The sequence below is a fragment of the Zophobas morio genome, unplaced genomic scaffold, assembly GCF_036711695.1.
Source record: "Zophobas morio isolate AGI-343-1 ecotype UQ-CSIRO unplaced genomic scaffold, CSIRO_AGI_Zmor_V1 ptg000222l, whole genome shotgun sequence".
In the NCBI taxonomy this organism is placed as follows: Eukaryota; Metazoa; Arthropoda; class Insecta; order Coleoptera; family Tenebrionidae; genus Zophobas; species Zophobas morio.
This window is the reverse complement of record NW_026972326.1, coordinates 118,910-140,953: the sequence shown is the minus strand read 5'-3', so window position 1 is coordinate 140,953 and position 22,044 is coordinate 118,910. Positions and strand designations below refer to the sequence as shown.

Sequence of the window (22,044 nt, the reverse complement as noted above, 5' to 3'; positions counted from 1 at the left end):
TTGGTAAACTAAAGCTCTGCTTAATTTATTGGGTTCTTCTATATATTAACTTTTTTAATTATAGTTTTTAGTAAAAAGTAAACTAGACTAAAAAAATTAAAAAAGTAATTTTCCATATATAAAAAGAAAAATTTCAAAGTTTTACTTTAATAAATATATGTTTTAATTACAGAGTTTAAGAAAAAAATTATAACAGGAATTAAGTAGTAACTTTAAAAGAAAAGGGATTAAAAAAGTTTAATTGAAGTATATGTAAACGTATATATATTACTAAAATAGAAGTCATAACCGAATTAAAAAATTTTTTTAACTGTTTTTTAGTATATTTTATTATTAAAAGTTAAAAATTAAAAAAATTAATAGTTTATAAATAGTTTTATTTATTTTAAAATTTAAGTTAAAATTAATAATTTTGAGTCATTAACAATTAAGCATAAAAAAAAATAAAAATAAATTAATTTCTTAAATTATTAATATAGTTTTGATAAATAATTTTACTGAATCTAAATATTTATGAAGACTTGAATATTTTATATAACTTCTATAAGTAAAATTTGAAAATAATAATAAAATCGATTTTACTTGCCATCATTTGCTTTAAGTAAAGTAACAAATCATTTTTTTTAGCATAAACAGAAGTGGAGGGACCTTTTTCTAGTTTATGAAGCTCGCAAGGCTAAAGTATGAGTGATAAAAAGTAAAAAAGTAAAAAATTACTAGCTTTATGCAATATAGCGAACCGCCACTTCAAGATTATACAACTTCTTTTTGGAAGAAGAAAAGCTTATATTCCTTAAGGGGGTATACAAGTTTATAATTTTTTTCTAAAGTAAAAATTTTTTATTACTGTTATAATATTAAAGTAAAAGGTAAACTACTATTTCTGCTGACTATCAGTAAGAAGAATAATATTTTTGATAGGCTTTAAAACTTAGTTGTAAAGTAAAAAAAAGAAAAATATGCAACGAAAAGTTAAATAGAATACATTTATCACATAGTAATTATATAAAAGTTCTTAAATATTAATAAAAATGTTATAACTTTCATAGCTGGTTCTTATATTAATAGGCAAAATCTTTTGGGCTCAACTACTTGAAGGAAGATGAGGAAGAAGATTAGCCAATTGGTTTTCAGCAAAAGTTATTACCAATTTATAAAAAGAAATGCTTAGTTCTGAGGGGCCCTCGCCTAATATGTTTTTTAGACTTTTTTTCTTTTTGTCATTATTTACTAAACTGACACTATCAAGGGAAGAGTACGCAGTGCACAGCTCAGTTTCGTCGCAAATATTTTTGAAATCAATTTATTAATTGGTTTTCACCAAAAATTTTTACTAATCCAATAAAAAATTGCTTGGTATCTGAGGGCTTCGCTGAATATGTTTTCCAGACTTTTTTTCTTATTGATATTATCTACTAAACTGCGGTACCGATCTAAAAGTACGCAGTACAAAGCTCAATTTTGTCGCAAATATGTTTTATAATTAAAAGATACCAGCTAGTTTTCAGCAAGACTTTATACTAAGTTATAAATAAAAGGCTTGGTTTCCGATGGGTCTTCGCTGAAAACTTTTCTATTTTTTTTTGGTAATTACGTTTTTATTAAACTACGCCTATTGAGAGGAGAGTACGCGGTGCAAAGTTTAATTTCATCCTAAATATTTGTTGTAACTGATATAGAAACTTTTTTTTTGCAGTTAAGTATTCTGCTTATTTTAGGTATAACCTCTAAGGTTTTTTACTTCTAGCTGCCTCTATTTTAATTTTAGAAAGTATTTGAAAGGCCTCCGACTTTTTGCTTCTAATTTTTAAGTTTACATGGAATTAGGGCATTCTAACTAAAGTATGTTTGCCTTCAAGTGAAGTCTCGTAGTCTCTCTTTATAACACCTTTTCCCGTCTAAGAATACTGATCTCTTAAATAATTACGTTTTTAATAATTGCTTTCAATTTTCAAATAAACTTCTTTGTGAATTGATAATTGAATAAAAAAAGTGTAATAAGTTTTATTCACAAACTGAAAAAAAATCAGGAAGGCTGATATCAAGAATTCTTAACTTCCCCTCTTTTTTGATGAGAAGGCCCAACTTTTTAGGGTTAATAAAAGTTATTTTTTACAAATTAATTATTTCTCTTGCTTAATAAATTTAAAGTTTAGTTATCACATTTTTAGTTATTATTTCTTAAGCAGGTATAATAGTTTTTTTTTCCTATATTTTTTGCCTGAACCGAGTAAAACCTCTCGTTTTGTCCTCAGCAAAACGATGAAAAAATATATAATAACTACTCTGTCGCCTGTCCCTAAATTTATAAAAATATATTATTAACAAATCTTCTAAAAACCCCGTATAGACATGCGCCACAAAGACTTAAAAACTGAATAATAACAAAAGTTGCAGCTGCGGTTTACGTAAAAGTTTATTTATGAGCAATATCAGTATACAAATTTAAACTATTTACTAACTTAACTGCCCCCTGCTTGGAAAAAATGTTATATATCTGTTATATATATATATATATATGTATATAATTTACTCAAGAAAATCTCCTATAATTAAGAATTTTAATTAAAAATAAATTATAACAAACTTTTATTACCTTCAACAGATATTTTTTTTTACAAAATTCATAATAGTCCTTACGTCATTATTATTTTCAGTCTGTGTATTCTTAAGCTTTAAGTAAATAAAAAATAACTATATACGAGCCAAGATTTTTTCTCAGAACCTGGAAGCACGGCAGTAAATTCGCTTTCTTTTATTATCCTTTTTTTTAATTTTATTAATACAAGCAAATACTGTTAAAGGATAATACTTAAATGACTTAGCAAGAGTTTGTATCGTTTATGCACCCAAAGAACAATACGTAATAACTAATAAACTAAATTTGGTAATAAGACAACACTAACTACAGAATTTTCGTCACCACAAAATATATCTTCCAGTTAAGCTTTTTATATAATGAAATTATCTATTAAAATTATAACGTCATCTCACGAGTATAAACGTATATGAAGCTTCTGAGAACTAAAATTTATTGTAATTGTAGAGTTTAAACATGGCGAAGAAAGCTCAATCACTGTTCCTTTGGATATTTTTCTGGTCCGCTCTTGTTTCTGTGTTTTCGTTGGATGCGAAAATAACCGAACCTTTTTCTGCTCCAATTACAGATGCCAAAGAATGTTTACAGGGAAATGCACAAGATGTAGCAGCTTGCAGAGTAGCTGCTGAGGTTAACGCAAAAGTTAAAATACCAGATGAAGTTGAAGAAGTGAAGGATGGTTTGTCCAAAAAAGCAAGAAGTGTATTAAGTAGATTGTAAAAATAGTTCAAAAAAACTCGCTTATAAAAAAATTTAAAAGCGAAGTTCAAACTATTAATAAAAATGATTTAAGTAATATAAATTTTCCTTTCTTTTTGTTAACTAAACCTATTTTTTTTAAATATGGCATTAGTAGTTAGTTACTCTGAAAGAATTTTACTTTCGAAAACACTAACTTTTTGATACATAAATTTTAAGTAAATTAAGATTTGCTTATGCAGTCCTGGGTGTCTAAGGTCACGTTGCGACAGGCAACACTAGTATAAATCACCAGGGATTTCTCCAATAAGCCCTCAGACTAGTTATGTTATCCAAAACTCTAAGCTTCGATGCTAGTACTTGATCTGTTTAGTTAAATTTAATTAGTCAAGTTTGAGAAAGTTGCAACAGCCTATTTATTTAATGTGCAGCTGCCTGTATTTATATTATTTATATATATATAACGAAACAGAGTGTTTATGATATTATTACATTTTTATGAATAATTTTTTAACTTTTGTCTGTCTGTCTGCCCGGATACTCTCTCAATGTTCTTTAAAAACTCATTTATTTTTTAATTTTTCTTCACAAATTAAATTCTAAAAAGCTTGAAAAAAAGAGACAGAATCCCACAAAACTAATACTAGTTTTAAAAAATTATGTATACTAATTGTAAACCATTCTGTGGTTTTCTATAGAAATTTGTTTTTGGCGGAAATTTTTATTTTGTACTTTTTATTATGTGACTGCGTTATTAAGAAAGTTTATGGGCGAGACCCAGAAATTAACAACTAGCGCCTACAAACATAAAAGGTAATGTAAATGGAGAAATCATTTCTATGGTCACCGACGAAGCCCAGAATAATGTTTTCTTCACCACCACTATAATCATTCTCTAACCCATTTTAAATATTTGTTGCCTATTCCTCAAAACTGGGGTCCTCCGACTTCAATACACGTCCTGAAGACGTGGGATTCAAAACACAAATCGAGGGTAGTGAGGTGGGTTGCATATAGGTTTATTATCGATATCGCGGAGCTGAATTCTGACTTTCATTTTTCTGGCTTTTAACTTGGTTACATTTTATACAACTACTCCTAATGGCTATTCTTTCCGCTCACTAAACAGCTTAAAATTTTAGATTAGTTTCATTATGTAGCTTTTATTATGCCCTAACGAATATACATATAATTTTTGCTGGGTTATTATCTTGCTCTTAGAAAAATAAAGATGTTTTCCTTGTCTACATCTATATATGAGTGTCTGTAATAATTAAAAGTTAAATAATATTAAATGTAAGCATCTATAGATTACCATGCATGCCCTCTCTCAGCACATGCACATAAATCCTGGTTTTATACAACACACTATTTTTATGCATTATATCTGCTAAAAAAGACTATATATATGATACCACATTTAACAAGAACTTTTTATAAAAGGGCCATTGGGCCCAGCCCTTTTTGCCTCTAGGACCAAGCAGTCAAGTTTGATCTCGGTTAAAAGAAGTGCATCTTCTTTAACAAACTTAAGTCCGAGAAATTTTTCCGATAGTTATGGTAAATATGAATTTACAGAAGAGTAAATTAAACAACAATACATCGTTATGAATAAATACATAGACTTTGCAGATAGGTGATTAAAACTAAAAAGATGCTTTTGAAAGTAAATTTTCGTAGACTTTCAAAGCAAAAAGACCTGACTCGCCGCAATGTTTGTTTGATGTCTAATTTTAGTTTTAGAATCCCACTCTTAGCCGAGTGACGGATATACGGGGCTAATATGCCCCTGCTATTTTCCTCGATCCTTTGATACAGTAATGGTACGCCTTTAGGAGGTATGAAGGCGACCATTTTTCTTGATCTACCAAGCAAATGTAAAAATTAAAAGTAAAGGTATGAATTATGTTCCCTCTGGGGACTTCATTATTATATAGCCTCAATTCATATAGATAATATATAACTTTCAGAGATATTAGATATTAAACTAGTAGCTCAGTCTTGGGGTTCACATCAATTTTATATAGAAGGACAGTACTAGTTCCCTATGCAGTTGTCAACCGTTTCCCTTTTTTTAGCACAAAAGTTTATAGAGTTACTTACCTAAATTAAGAATAAAAATATACGATAATATTAAGAAACTACGAATATTATAAAACATCCGCTTAACTACTAGATCTTACCTAAAATTACTATGAATTCACAATGAGAAATTTCTGGGTCTATTTTTAGCACCGTTTATTATTACCATTTAGAACCTTTGTGATAAAATTTTATTAAAAATAAAAGATATTCTGTTGAAAGGATGATTGAAGTAACTTGTTTTACCAGGTAAATGGTATGTAAAACTTTATTAATTACGTAATAAGATTACCAACTTTTCGTTTCTATATATGGTACATGTTCATACTCCTGTAGTTTGCCCAGTAGGTAGGTAGAGGGCGTAAGGAGGTTAAAAAAAATACCTAAAAAAGTAATAACACAGGTTTCTTCATTCTATAATTTTTCTCAAACAGTTAATGATGAGAAAATAAACTAGAAATATTTAAAAAAAAAAAGCTTATTAAAAACTTTACCGCTATAAAAGTGATGAACCCACCAACTAATTACGGTACAAGTGTAGTATAAATTACATTATTCTATATTGTTAGTAAACATTTCAACAATTTATTATCTTTAATTTATTAAGAAATTCAAGCTTGTTTCGAAGATAATATAACTGCAAATGATTCTAATTATATAAAGCTTGAAGAGGAATGTAACAGGTTAACCGAAAGAAGTTATTCACCAAATCCTTTGTTTACTTATAAAAAACCCCTGATTTTTTACATACGTACGCTTCGATATAATAAAATTTTTGTAGGTTAAAAAAAGAATTAAACACTGCATACATGAAAGTATCAGATATACAGCAAGGTTAATATTTTTTAAAAACAGATTTTTAGAACCTAATTTTTTTTATATTAGGTCTTATAAACTATACTGAAAAATATAGAGTAACTGATCCTCTTTTAATTCATAAGAGAAAGTCTTTCTTAAACAAATGTTCATTAATATAAAAAAAATTATGAAATAAAATAAAGAACTAGTTAAAGAATTTTCTCCCTCTTAGTGTTTAATGCTTGTCTACTCTACATGTGCAGGTGACTATTGTTTCAAGTAGGTAATAATGTATAAGTTAACTTGATTTTTATATAATTATCAATATAAAAATTACAGTAATTATTTTGTATCCTTCTTTATAATAAGAAAGTTAAAGCTTATAAATATAATGTGTGGTAGCTATAAATTAATGATATACAGTACTTTTCACACACTTAGCGCAGCTTTGGGAGTTTAGAGTAAAAGTTGCGACCGCTTAGTTTACCAAAGACGCCCTAAACCGCAAATGTTAATCTTTATTTATTATACATAACAACTAAGCAATTTTAGAAAGATTTAGAATTATTGTAAGCTGTCAAAGAAATAGATATACCAACCCTTTGCAGGTGAAAAGCATTGAAACCACAAGCTACTAGTAAAATTTAAAAGATTTTTATGTAAAATTATTTGTATAGTAAAAGTCTCTAATGAATGGAAAGACGAGCTAAGTATTTGCATTAACAAAATAATTAAATAAAGAGATGCATAAACGCTAGTTTTATTATTTATTAATTCAAGTCAGTGAAAACTCTATACAAGACATGACAGTTTATACAATGGTAAAAAGATTTCTATATTCAGGTTAAGACATGTTAGTTTCTTCCAGCTGAATCACTTCTCTACGGCAATCATTAAATAAACATGTAAGCAAGTACTATCATAAAGTTATTTCTGATTAGTGCCGTATTTCTTTTATTCAAAGAAAACTTTTTAACCTTTTAATAAACCAGTACTAAATTATAGATAAACAATGAGATGCACTGATGAAAAAGTATAATTGGGTAAAGAAGTCGACGGTGGAATTAATAATAATTGATATGACTCGTGACGAGCTTGAGGAAAAACTTAAAAAAAAACTTAAAAACTGTGGTATTGTTAGGAATATTTGACACATTTGTCAATCTAATTTTTTTTTTAAACGGTGGATTCTGTTATTTTATTATGTAAAATTTTAAATTTAATATTAGCTAAATAATAAATTTATTATGTTTGTTAAAAACAAAAATGCTTTATTAAGGAATTTTTAAAAAACTTTTCCAGTTCGGTTGAATTTGGTACGCCTGGTGACGTCGAAACCATCAACATTGTTTACTTTTTAAGGGTCGGGGTTTTTTTATCTGTGCTTTGTTTTAGTTAATTATGCTACCGCGTATTTGTAATACCTGCCGATCTTACATAACTGGTTTTAATTTTTAATCTTTTATTTTTCATAAAATTTTTGTTTTTTTTTAATCTCTTATGGATTTTTACAAACCTGAAAATTTTATTTTGTTAGTTTATATACAATACTAATTATGTTACAGCAGGATAGTATTAATTTTCGACTTTCTTTTAAATAACACATGTATAAACAATTTTTTTTATAAAAAAAATTTTTATTTTTCTTTATAGCAACAAATCATTTTTATTTTTAATTACGTGTGAATTAAATATATATATATATATATATATATATATATCTTTATAATAATATTTTTCATATTCTGTCGTTAATTTCTTTTTTTCTTGCAAATTTTACTAAAAGCGAGTGGAAATGAAGTTAAAGGATTAATAAAGTCTCCGCTGTCCGTCCCAGGGATTAGCGGACGTTACGCTCAAGCTCTTTACTCTGCTGGTTACAAAAAAAAGAATCTCGAGATTCTTGAAAAAGATTTTGAAGAAATAAACCTTTTAATGGCAGAAGTCCCTCAAATTAAAATTATTATTAGTATAAAGCACTATTCTTATTGCAGCTTATAAACTAAATTACCAAATTTATGAAATATATTTACTAAGTTAACTATTATACTTTATAAAAATATTAATTTATGACTTTTACAAAATTAGGGTAACTAAATAATATTTTCTGCTTTATATAGTTTCAACTAATTAAAAAAATTTATAACACATGAAATCCTCAATATTTTAGTGTGTTATTTATAAGTTTATATATTTTAGATGATAAAAGTTTTAAAAAAGATGATAAAACTATTATACTTCGAAAAATTTTAGAAAAAGGAAAATTCGACAAGTTGATTTGCAATCTTTTCGGTATTCTTAACGATTTCCTTTTTTTTTAAATTAAAATTAGCCTTAAATTTTTTAAAATTTTTATTTAGATTTACTTAGACAATTGCTTTGTGTTAGAAGTAAAAATAATATTTATAATATTAAATTAATTTTTTATAATAATTAGATTAATTCTTGAAACAATAAATTTAATTTTTTCTTTATTTTTTAATTTAAATCATTTGGAATTTCTTTTTTAATTCGTGATGGTTTTTATTTTTTTTGTTTTTATTTAATTTTTATTTACAAATTAAATTTATTAAACTTTTACTCTTTTATAATTCTAGACATTTTTACTTTTACTCTTCTAGACATTTTTTTATTCTAAAGCACAATTTTTAAAATTTTATAATTTACAAAATTTTCTTTTATAGCGTAAATCTTTTGCAAAGTAAAAAAATTCGCTAAGAATTTTCGTATTTATGTTACTTTTTACAAATGTATTATAGATTTTTGTAAGTAAATAATAACCTTAAATTTAAAGTAAATCTTGTAGATTTATTGCGTAATTTTATGTAATTCTTTTTAATTTCTTAAAATACACTAAATTATATTAAATTCGCTATAAAATTATTTTTTTTTTATTTTTTTATTTTTATACTTGCTATATTTATACAAATTGAAATTAATTATTATTTTAATTTTTAAGCATTTTAATTTATTTTATACTTTTATAACAATTTATAATAATTTTTTAGTTATATATTTTGAATTTATTTTTAATTTTTATATTAATATTTCTTAATTATTATAATAAATTTATTTGATTTTAATAATAATTTTATAAAAGTAGTAAAAGTAAAGTTTTTGGTGGGTTAAATTAAAGTTTTTAACTTCCTACTTCTCTAATGTAACATTTACTTAAAAAATTATAAAAAAAGTCAACTGTGTGAAAAATCTATATTCGACTTTTTGAAGTGATAATTTTAAGTATTTGTTATAGTAGTTGCGCAGAAAACTTTTCTATGTCGCTTTTTCTTTTTTAAAATTTACGAATTTATTTCTTTATTCTTATTTTTTTAAATAAGGTTATTCAAAAGTTTTTCCCGTCCTTTATATTATTTTAATTTCTTTTTCATTTTTAAGTTTTTAAGATTTAAGAATTCTATTTCCAAGATTTTTTTTCTATAAAAAATTTATAAAATATTTTATAGTTTATGAATTTAGTGTTTAAGCTTAATTTTTAAGAAAAGTTTGTGAAAAAGTTTTTCCGTCCAATATACTTTTTTTTTTTTAATTTATTTTACTTTTTAAAATTTTAAAGTTAACGAAATTTATTCTTATGATTGTATATAAGAAAAAGTTTATATAAAAGTTTTTCCATGAATTAATTTTTTATAACTTTATTAATTTTTCTTTTTAAAGTTTTTAAAATTTATGAATTTTATTTTTATATTTATTTTTTTAAGTCAATATTAATTTTTTTTATGAATTATTATGTTTTTCGTTATTAAACTTCTTAAAGTTTTTAAAATTTATGAGCTTTATTTTATGATTACCTTTATAAGATAAGTTTATTTAAAAGGTTTTTCCATTAATTATTTTATATATTTTTAAAGTTTACGAGATTATTTTAATAATCATTATTTAAGAAAAGTTTATATAAAAGTTTTCACCATTAATAATTTATTATATAATTTTTTATAATAATTATTCTTTTTAAGTTTTTAAAGTTTACGAATATAATTTTTTTTTAAATATATATTTTAATTGAGATATTTTTTCATGAAATTTTAATTTTAGTTTTGTCTGAAATTTTTTTTAATATAATTTTTTGGTAACTTTGTTAGTAAAATTTCTCTATAATTTTTTAATCTAAAATATATTATTAATGAAAATTAAAAAAAAGTAAAAAAATATTTTTTGTTTTAAAATAATAGAACTATTTTGTACTTAATGTTTTTTGTAAATTTACAATTTTTTTTTGCAACCAAAATAAAATATTTTAATATATAAATAAATTTTTGTTTGTTTATAAAAAAAAAAAGTTACTTTGTGAGATCATTGGTCAGTTTATTAGTTTTTTAGTTTTAACGAGTTTCCATTGGTTAAACATCGATATGATAATATAACTTGGTTTTTCTCGTAATGCAATTGGCTAATGTTCTTTTTTTTTGTAAAAGTCGGCGGAATACATATTGAAGTCTTATAACTCTATTTGCTTATTTATGAGAGGCTACTGCCTAATATCTAATTGTGAGAAGTTTACTATAATTGTGAATATTGTATTAAAATTTAATTGGCTACTTGGCCCTTTTTTATCAAGCGATTTTTATGGGACGTCATTGGTTTAATTATGCCTTCCGATCTTTTTAGTGCATATTTATATAAATTGCAATTGGCTACTTCGCTATTTATTGTGGAATTAATTATTTTTTTAATCTTTCAGTTTTTATTAGCACATATATTTGTGTAATGTAATGGGCACATTATATTTCTCCCCGGATTTTTTAGTATATTTCCATGAAATGCAATTGGCTACTTCACCTTTTTTTATGCAACTGGCTATTTCTTTATCCTTCAATTTTTATTGGTACATATTAATATGCAATGTAATGGGCTAAACTATATTCTTTTCTGGATTAATTAGTACATTTATATAAAACGTAATTGGCTACTTCAACTTTTTCTTAAGAAGTTTGTTATGTTATCTTTTATTTTCCATTATTACATATTCATATGTAACGTGATTGGAGTTTTTTGTACATATTTATTTGAAATTCGGTTGGTTAAGTTTTTAATCTTTTAATTTTTATTAGTAAGTTATATTCTTTTCGGTATTTTTAGTACATAATTACTCAACTGCAATCGGCTAAACTATATAATAAAGAATAATTATAGTAAATATCTTTTAAAAAATTAAGAAAAAACGATGCACAAACGAAAAATTTTCATTAATATTTTCAGAACTTTTGGTTGAAAATAATCGGCTAAGCGAATTAGAATCGATTATGAAAAGCTTTTCACGAATCATGAGTGCTCATCGTAAGGAAGTTATGTGCACTGTCACTACTGCATCGGTTTTTTATATATATAAATTAGTTCACTTTTTACAAAAGTTTATTATTCTGGTTATGTTTTAATAAATATGAGTTGCAGGTTAGTACCTTTTTAGGAAAAAACTTTATATTTTACTTTAAATGTTTATAAATATTGTTTAACAATTATAGTATTATTTTTATATATAAATATATTATATGTTGTGATATTAAAAAATTGATAAGCATGCACGTCAATTTTTATTAAAAGGAAAAATTTTAAGCATTTTTCATTATCCAAATGAATTATAAAATCACGTGTGATTCTGTTGTTACAAGTTGAAAGTATATAAAAACTTTCTACTTATTTATTTCAATTAATAATATTAATAAAACTTTTTTAATATTAGAAAATTTTTTCTATTGGGATCCACTTTTTTAAATATTAAGGCCCTATTTTAAATAATAAGGCAATTACTAAATTTAACTTTGCTTTATTGTAAGGGCCAATTAAAATATTTATAAATCTGTACGGACTTCTAATTCTTCCGTTACTGTTTTTGAATTTTTCGAGTTATAGTGAATAATTTTTGACAAAAATATTTTTATAACAAATTTATTTTAATTATTATATAGAAAATATATATCGTTCTTTTGGTCTGGTTTTTGTTATAATACGTTACATTGAATGTTATTTTTTTAGGTAATAATTATTATAATAAATATTCTAGTAGACATGAAAAATTGTATATGATATATAAATATATTATATATATTAATTAATAATTTCATTTGTCAATGGTAAAAGTAAATCATGGAACTTATAATTTTTTTTAATATTTTATAAAATTTTCATTAATAAAATTTCTTGTTATTTTTTTTCTTTTTGCTTTAATCCGCTTTTAAATGAATATTAATTATTTATGTTAAAATCTAATTTATTATTTTTTTGTTTTTGTAAAACTGTTACTATACTAAATATAATAAAAATATTTATATTAATTATAATAATAATAAACTTTTTATTTTTTATACGTAAAAAGCCACTAAATGAAAAGGATAAAAAAAAGTTAACAGAAAATTTAAAAAAAAACTTAAAATCAGGAGAAAAGTTAATTTTACAGACAGTAGTAAGTTTTTATATGTTATTATTATTATTATTATCAGCATCATCATCATCATCAGATTAACAGCGATATTATTGGAGGCCTTATAGTAGAAATGTCTGATAAACGATTGGACATGTCCATCGCTACTCGAATAAAAGAGATTGCGAATTCTCTTCGCACTTTAATTTAATAAAAAAATATATTTTTACCTTTTTTATATATTAATATTAATTCGTTATTTAATCATTTCAACTCCAAAGTAAATTAATTGAAGCATTAATAACGAAATAATTACCAATTATTAGAATCTTTTGAAAAATTAAGCGAAAATTATAAGGTTTTTAATATAGAATTGAAAATAGATTTTGTACTTCAGAAAATGGTTGCGCTTTACTTCACTTTTACAGAATATTTTTTATATATATATGTATATTTGTTTTAGTTTCAGAGCCTCATTTTAAAGTTTTAGTGAATATTTATAAATGCGTGGTTTGCGGATCTCTATTAATTTTAATTATTTCATTAACTTGTGAGTAAAACTTGTTTTAAATTTACTTAAAAAGATAATATTATTTTGGATTTTAATTTGTAAAATTTTATGAAGGCAATAAAAATTGTAAAAAAAGAATGTTTTAATAGAGTTAAAGGAAATTTACGATTGTAAAAACAAATAAGTTAGCGCTAGTTTGGCTGTAAAAGCATTAATCTTAGGGTTACAAATTTAGCAAGTAAAAATAAAGAATAACAAAAATTTATAAATTTTTTTAATTCATAAACAATAAAAAATTTAAATATAAGAGAATTTATTAATTTATTTATAATTTTTTTATCGTGAAATATTTAAAGATAGTAGCGAAAAATATTTTAATAACAAGAAACAAAATTTTTGGGCTTGAAAGAACTGAAAATTTTTTTACTAGCGCTTTAAGCGGATTTACAATTTTATAAAAACGATGCACTTAACTTACTAAGCAAATTTTCCTAAGTGACTTAAGTAGAACTATTTTATTAATAGTGTTTTCATTATGTCGGCCATAAACTTTTTTTTAATTTAAAATACTGTAAAATTTGTTTTTATGTTTAAGTTGTACTTAAATTTACAAACTAATGCATTTTTTTATTCTTATCTATCTCGTTAAGGAGTTTAAAAATGTATTCACTCGTTTATTACAATTATGCTATTCGTTAACACCAATTTTATAAATTGGTTATCCCTAAAAGGAGCTCCCCCCTCTGGTGAGGAGCTCAAAGTCGGGAAGGCTGAGTGGCAGTGGTGCTGGCCGGTCTCCAGAAAGCCTGGTCTTGTATTCAAGGTCTCTCAGTGGTGGTTTTTAACAGTTTTCTGCGCACTAGACCAAATGTAACAGGTTAAATACGTAAAACCACCATACTGAGGTTGAGAGTTGTCGGCGTTGCTCAGTGGTTAAAAGCATTACGCGCAAGATCGTGGATTCGATTCTCACCCGCGTCTCTCTTTTTCGGGCTTAGATGGTCGCTTGTTTAAGCTCGCCCTCAAATTCTAATAAAACGGCGGGAGTCCGTGCCCGATATTTTCCGCTTTTTCAGTCCTTCGGGACAATTATGTTAGCTCTATAAAGAGCGTACACTAGTGGACGCTCGAGTCCTCACCCCTGCAGAAGTGGGGACTTCAGATTCTGCGGCTTAACATTTTAAGAAACCCGACCGTAGTATGCCAGTGCTAAAAAAATAAAAATTGGTTATCCTTTTTAGTCTGTTTACAATTGGAGAGGAAGAGGAATAGAGGGCTGCATGCGCATACATAAATATGGCCCATGCATGCTCGGCTATCTTTTCTCTTGTTCCCGTTTTCTGTTAGGTCGGGTGATCCTCCTAGAAAGCCCAGTGTTATCGAATAAATATCTACGGTGATTTTAGTTCTTCGACTTCATAATTACAATAGTTAAAGTCTGTAATATATCTAATTGATATGTTATATAACGTATTGTTTTATATTTTTATTTTTGAGGGCTTCCGGCTTGTAAAATTTCATGAATAAAGTATATACTTTTTAAGTTTTACTTTATAACTTATTTTAAAACAGTAGAGAATAAATTACTAAAATAACAGTGAATTGCTATATTATTAGTAAAAAATATAAGAAAGTATAGTAACAAGCAATTTAATAAAGTAATTATCATAATTAAACGTAAAAAGTTGTTTTATATGAACACTGGAACGCCTGAAAAAGGTAGGAGGGCGGTGAAGAAACGAAGCAATTGGACGAGTTGTGGATTATTAATAAATTTTAAAAAATAAGGAAAAAAGACCAAGTTGTTATAAATCTTCCTGTTTTTGGAATGCTAGTATGTTAAATTATTTAGTGTTTGCGAGACGTAAATCTTACGTTCTGTCAGGATAACTGCAAGATAAGACACCATTAATTTAAAATATATATAAAAAATCCAGAAAAGATAGAAAATTTTAGTTTCATTCCAAATTATCTCAATATTTATTTTGCATTTATTATTTATTAATTAAAGTAAAAAAAAACAAAAGGATTAATATGAGTTAGTTACAACAAATAAAATAAACTTAAGGGAAGGTGATTGGACATTTTTTTGCTCTGTTATAATAGTTTCCAGTTCGTTATACATTAATTTAGGTAATTTGTAAATAGAAGCAATTTTAAAGTAACTTCCACGCTTGAAAAATTAAAAGAAAATAATTTAGCCTAAAGAGACAAGTTAACTTTTTTTCTTTTAATGTGTACATAGTAAACAATTTTCTAATTTCAATAATAAAAATTCCGGTTTTCTTATTTTTTTGATTTTTGATGCACAAAGTATTATATTTTACGTTTAACTTATTAAAGTATTTACATGGCAATGCTACTCTACATCTATAAAGCTGACAAAAAAGAAGGGCAAAGAAGACACCCTTGAAGTAATTAAGGGTAAAACTTGAAATTTTTTAAGTAAAAGGATTATAGAGCTGATGAAATTTTATATAAAAATAGAATGACACAAAATCTTATTCTCTCTTCATTGTGTATTGCAAAGATATCTAGACGAGCTTTAAAGTTAAAAAAATTAAAAAGTCACTAATTAATAATATTGAGCTACGATATACAAATCGTCTGTGTACTAATAACCTTAAAAATGATATTAACTTGAAGAAAAACCAAAATTTTAATTATTTTCTCCATAGCTAGACAAGTAAAAATATTTTATAAAATAAAGAAAACTAAAAAACTACTAAAAACGCTTTTCTACTTTCCCTCGAGGTTTATAGAAGTTTGTTATGATTAAAAGCTGCAAAATTTTTTTTAATTCTAAATTTGCACTTTCGCTTTGTTGGCGTTTTTTTTTTGTTCTTACGGCCTAATTAATGTCTTTTAGATTTTTTCTTCTTCTTTTATTTTTTATTTATATTTTCTCTTATACATATATAATTTTTTAATTTTTAGTACGCTCTTCAATTTAAAAAGTTATAATGGCAAAAACACCGCAGATGCGAGCAGCTTCTAATAAGTACTCATCTAAAATTAACAAAAAGGGGGGATTTAGTACAGCAACTAAGTCCAAAAAAAGAAGGCCCTGGGTATTAACTTTTTTTTTTAATTTTTCGTTTGTAACTTTTTTAATTCAGGTGACGTATAAAACTTTGGTAGTCTGTTTACTTACCATTGTTTTACTCGGAAGCGCCTTACCAACAATATATAAACTTTTTGTGGTACGTTTTTTTAGATAAAAAGGTTCAAAAGAAAAAATTTTTTATTTTATTACTTTATTGACTTTTTAAATTTGATAAATTACTAAATTTATAGAAATTTCAGTGATAGGGGTTTAAATTAGTCTTGGTTCCTTTGGGCATCCTTAAAGTTTCTTTTATTTCAAAAGCTTTTTAAATATTTTACTTGCAACAGACTTATTAAATAAATTTTTTAAAGTTAAGCTTTTTTTTTAATAATAAAGAACATTTGATATTGACTTTCTGGAGAAGTTTTTTTTTGCCTTGACTTCACTGTTTTGCAGCACATTTATCTTTATTTTCGACTTTTAATACTGCTTTATAGAAATAAAAGAAATTTAGATTGTAGATTCCAATTATATCAGAAGATGAAAAGTATTACTCTTCTATGGCATCAAATATTATTGGAAACGGAAATAAAGTAGAAATAAAAGGATGTTTTAAAGATTCAATCGGGCTTGCACGCGTATGTGGATCATAATCTAAAAGCGTTAGCTTAATTATAAAAAATAAATTAGTTCTGCAATTATTTTAAATTTTTTTTTTTAAAAAGCTGCACTGCTCCTAAAGCACGCAAGCATTGTTCAAATAATTTTTCATTGCAGTAATATATATATATATAAAATTTAGTAAATATAAATTAGCCGAATTGTTGAAGTAAATTTCAAGAGCCAATTACGTAAGCTGTTAAGCTTTTAACTCATTTTAATTAATAGCTGGAACGAAATTAATGCTGAAATCCAAATTTTTTTTAAGTTGTACAACTTGCTTAGCATGCGAGCATTCTCTGCGATTAATTAACTCTGCAATAAAGTATAACGCCAAATTTAATATAATAATTAATTGCAGTAGTAATTTTCAAGGACCAACTTTCTAAGCTTCTAAGTTTTAGCTCAATTACAATAGCTTTTTCAAGATTAATACTTGAATGTATTTTTTTTTAAGCTGTACTGCTTGTTTAGCCTGCGAGCACTCTCTGTGCAATTTATTAAATCTGCAATAAGCTATAACACTTATTTTTGCTTACTAAATTGCGGTAGTATAAATTTTTAAAAACCAACTTTGTAAGCTGTTAAGCTTTTAACTCTATAATAGTTAAAAGCCTGAACGAGATTAAGCTTAAATCTTATTTTTGTCTTAATCTGTACTGCTCGCTTAGCTTGCAAAAATTTTCTTTGCAATTAATTAACCAGTGCATAGAGTATAACTTTGAGCTTTTATAATAATTTGCGAACAAAATAAATTTAAGTAAAATTTTAGGATCAGTTTTGCAAGCCTCCAAACTTGTAGTAAACAAATTTTTTTAAAAAAGATAAAATTATTTAATTTTTAAGCAATTGCTAGTAAAGCATTGTATATATAAAGTTTCTTTTTAGACCACGGACAATCCTAGACAAAAATTTTTTAAATTATAATTTCTTAAAGCTTTTACATCGATCGTTTTTAAATTGGGAAGTAACTTGAACAATTAGTTTTACACGAGAAATAGCACTCTTTTAAAATCTTACTTTGGATTTAAAATTTATAAAGTAAAAAAACTATTAAACGGTATAATAAATAAGATTGCGCTCTCCTCCTTTACTTCCCTACACTTGCCTTCTCTTTAGAAGTAACGTAACACTTTTACATAGTGATTGTAGGTAATAAAACAATAAAAAGAAATTTTTGCTTTTAGTAAAATAGTCTGCAAAAATTTCGATCCTGTTAAGCATTTTGAAGATTATAAATTAAAAAATTTAAAAAGTAAAGCCTAATAAAAAAGTTTATAGCGCTTAAGCGACCTTTTACAACTTAACGCTAAGCATTTGCTAAAAAGTATCGAGTATAATATTATTTTTTTATTACTCTTTAAAACTTCTAAGTTTGAATTTTTAATACTTAGCAAATATATAAGGAAGCGTTTAGCTTCCTGCAATGGTTAATAATTAATCAATATTGAGTAAGACTTTAATGCTATACAAAAGATGGGGAAAGTGGGTGTAAACTAATTTAAATTAATTCTAATTTTTCATTGTTCATAAATTATTTAGATAAAAAACAATTATCTTTACTGACTGAGTCAACAAGAAGTTGTATATAAAAGTAGTGAAGTTTATGTATATATGTTGAAGTAATAAAAATTATCAAATTGAAAACTGAATATTGAAAGCATTAATTCCACATTTTGGAATCCAGAGTCTATGTTAAACCTTATTAAAGGTGTACGACTATATAGAAAATACTATAACCTTTTTTTTAACTTATTCATAAGAAATCTATCATCGATTAAATTTTAAAACCTTTGCTAAAATTATATAATTAATGTACTTTATTTATTAGTTAGCTCAAAAATGAAAATTACTTTGAAACTTTCCAAAGCGTTTAAGCGTTTGTTCATATTAAGCTCTTTTTGAACTTTTAAATTTTTTAATTTAAGACTACAGTTAAGTTTTAAGTGAGAATTTATAATTCCCAACTTCGAGATGAATTTCAATTATGTTTTATTTACATTTTTAATAGTTTAAAGTGAGCTTTTTTAAAATTTAATTTTTTTAATTCGTTATGACTGAGGTTAATTATTTAATAAAAAATTATTTACTTTAAAAATTAAAAATGGAAAGCAACTGTATTATTCTAGTTTGTAATAGTACATATAAAGCTCCTAAAAAATTTTTTTAACTTTATTATAAAAATGGAGTTAATTTTTAAGCGAGATTTTGTTTATTATAATTCTAAATTAAATTTAATTGTGTACTTCCAGTATTTATTGATTTACATTAAACTTCACCTAAACTTTTCTTTCTTAAATTTATTATAAGAGTGGAGTAAATTTATAAACGATTTAATAATTTAAAATTTTATTTAAATATCATTTTTGTGTTATTCTAGTTTTAATAATTTATATTAAGCTCTTCCTAAACTTTCATTGTTTAGAATTTATTTTATTGTGAAGTTAATTTTAAAACGGGAATTTAAAAATTTTAAAATTTGACTTTAATGTCAATTCCGTAAAGTTCTCGTTTAAAAATGTAAATGAAATGGAAACTTCTACATTTAACTATAAAGTATTATAACTTATACTAGTGGGAGACCTTCTTTAACTATAATAAATTAAATTAAATACTTAATCAATTTCCTTTATAATAAAATTCTAAATAGAATTAGCCCGTGGAGCACACAACTCGAGCAGTGAAAAAAAAATTTCATTTTATTTAAGTAATCTGCTGAATTTTTATAAGTTTTGTGTAATGTAGAAAATTTATTAAATAAGATCCTGACTTATAATATTTTTTGCGTTTCTTTAAATTTTTTTTAAAAAACTTGTAGAAATAATTTTTTTTTTAAATATAGAATTTTAAAAAGCGAGTAAGTATTATTTAAAATTAAAAAAAATAATATAAATTTGTTAAATATAAACACAAAAGTAGTGCTCAAAAGTATTTAAAAACATAAAGTTTTACCAAAAAAGACACAAATTGAAAATCAGTTGTCTTTAAAGTTTCTGCCAACTTCCCTAATCGCGCGGATCTATAAAAAAAAGTGATCTGCTTTTAATATTTTAATATAATTTAATTATTTTAATTAAATTTATATATAGATATAAGCAACCGTGAAGAATTTTGAGTCACTTTATTTTCATTATATAAAATAGAAGCAGCAAAAGTTTTTGTTGGCCTTAAATAATATTAAAATTATTAAATAAAAAAAAATTTTAAAATTAAATAATAACAATTATTAAAACTTGAAAAAAAAATTTGAAAACTAATTTATAACCTGCCTACCAAATTTTCTATCAACATCATTAATTCCTTTTCATCTTTAGCGGGAAATAAAACTTTTCCTTAATATAATTGAATACCACAATGATTTTTTAAGTAAATTTCCAAAAAAAAATTATCTTTTAATTTTTTTTTCCTACCGAATTCTAAAATATAATCTTGAGCGCAGAAAAACAATACCGATAAACAATTCAGCAAGAACGCATCCTAAAGACCACGTGTCAATTTTCATATCAAAAGGAATGCGGTAGACGACCTTTTTTGTTAACAAATTTAAAAATTTGGATTAAAAAAAAATTTTTTAAAAAAAATTTAAATAACTAAATTAATTTACTTCTGGAGCTCTATAAGGAAGACTTTGAATTTCCACATTTCCGAATTGCGAGTGAAGATTTTCACTATTATAAGGAACAGCGTTGCTAAAATCTATAAGCTTTATGCTTTCTGATTTATCTACAAAAGAAATTATTATATAAAATTTAAATCATAAAGTATGTATTTGCTAAACTTCAAACTTTTGAAAAAAAATTTCATATATATCATTTTGATTTAATCTTATTATTAACGAAAAATTTTCTTTAAATTTTTAATGACGAAGAAACAAAAAAAAAATAACCAGAAGTATATAGAATATTTGCAGGCTTAATATCGCCGTGAATAATTCCGCAGCGATTCAATAATAATAGAGAAGATAAAAGTTGCACAGCAACTCGTTGGATGAACTAATTAAAAAATAGAAAAATTATAAATGTGATCAATTTATAAATAAAGTGATTCCATAAATTATTATAGAAGTTGAGTAAGATTTAAAAATAAAAAAGTAATTTTTATATTTTATGATTTTTAAAAAACAACAAAAATACTGATTAGAAAATTAAAATTAATTTAACTATAAAATAAGAAGAAAAGTAAGGCTGCGATCAAGTAATAAATAAGTATATTTTATAAATAATAATTGTAGTTGAATAACATTCCAGAATAAAAATTTAAACTGTATATTTTATGATTTTGAATACCAAATAAAATATTGAAAATTTTAAATTATTATATTAATAAAATTGGAAAAAATTAAGACTGCGACCAAATAATTTAAGTAGATTATATAAAAATTTATGAAGTTGATGAGAATTAAAAATTAAAAAAATTAAAAATTTAATTTATTTATTTCATGTTTTTAGGTAAACAACAAAAATATTTATGAGAAATCTAAAAATATTTTAAATAATTTAACTTTTTGAGAAGAAAATAATCATTGAAGTTGACTAAAATATTTAAAATAAAATTAAATTGAAAATAAGTTAAAATATTTATTATATAAAAACTAGATCTTTTTATTATTATTATTTTAGTTTTTTAAGAAAAAAATTATTGCAATAGTTAAAAATTATCTTGATAAATAAAATTTTCTTTTTTACACCACTTTAACTCGTGATTAAGTTTTAACTTTTAAAGATGTTTAATCAAATTTGTTTTAAAATTGTTTATTAACGAACAAACGTATCGATAATTTTAAAAAAAAAAAATAAAAATAATAAAAAATTACAACAGTGTTAACTCACACGCAACTAAAATTTTTAAAAGCGATAAGTTATTTTACAAATTTAGTTGAAATTTGCTACATTGCATTTAATTAGCTTAACTTCACTAAAAAATTTTAAATTATACAACAATTTTAGTTTATATACAACTTTTTTAGCTTCTTTAAAGATTAATTTAAACAAGTTTAAAATATTTTTCTCAAAAAGTCTAATAATTGGGTAAATTTTTATAATTCTGAAATATACACAAAAAAAAACACTTAGCAAATTAGTATGTTTACAGTTAAATTTTGCTATAAAGATTATTTTTTTTATCACACAATTTAGTCTACAATTAAAAGAAAGGAAAAGTTTTATTACTAATGAAAGTGCAGTAATAAAGATTTACACTGATACAATTTTTAATACCTTTTTTTTTTAATTTGTACAACTCTATATACAAAGTCTACTCAATTAAAAAAG

At 24.3% G+C, this 22,044-nt stretch overlaps 1 protein-coding gene and 1 long non-coding RNA gene across 3 annotated transcripts; both read left to right on the top strand.

Annotated features, from left to right (window-relative positions):
• Positions 1–7,541: 7,541 nt before the first annotated feature.
• On the top strand, positions 7,542–12,765 carry LOC135146299 (ATP synthase subunit O, mitochondrial-like). The gene is made up of 6 exons (XM_064078458.1): positions 7,542–7,622; positions 7,965–8,147; positions 8,378–8,470; positions 11,396–11,508; positions 12,510–12,596; positions 12,652–12,765. Exons 1-6 carry the CDS (start codon positions 7,580–7,582, stop codon positions 12,763–12,765), a joined length of 633 nt encoding a protein of 210 aa, XP_063934528.1. The 5' UTR covers positions 7,542–7,579.
• Positions 12,766–15,924: 3,159 nt separating this feature from the next.
• Positions 15,925–16,459, top strand: LOC135146282 (uncharacterized). Of its 2 annotated transcripts, none has more exons than XR_010283774.1 (3): positions 15,925–16,136; positions 16,185–16,268; positions 16,372–16,459. It is a non-coding gene; the product is annotated as an uncharacterized LOC135146282 (long non-coding RNA). The 2 variants fall into 2 exon arrangements; XR_010283773.1 differs by having other exon boundaries at positions 16,363–16,433.
• Positions 16,460–22,044: the final 5,585 nt, after the last annotated feature.

Bases quoted from the DNA above. Each gene is read 5' to 3' on its own strand.
- LOC135146299 (XM_064078458.1), top strand. From the start codon at position 7,580: ATGCTACCGCGTATTTGTAATACCTGCCGATCTTACATAACTG. The intron at 7,623-7,964 runs GTTTTAATTTTT...TTTTACTAAAAG, and splicing joins CTGCCGATCTTACATAACTG to CGAGTGGAAATGAAGTTAAA. The intron at 11,509-12,509 runs GTTTTTTATATA...ATACGTAAAAAG, and splicing joins GCACTGTCACTACTGCATCG to CCACTAAATGAAAAGGATAA.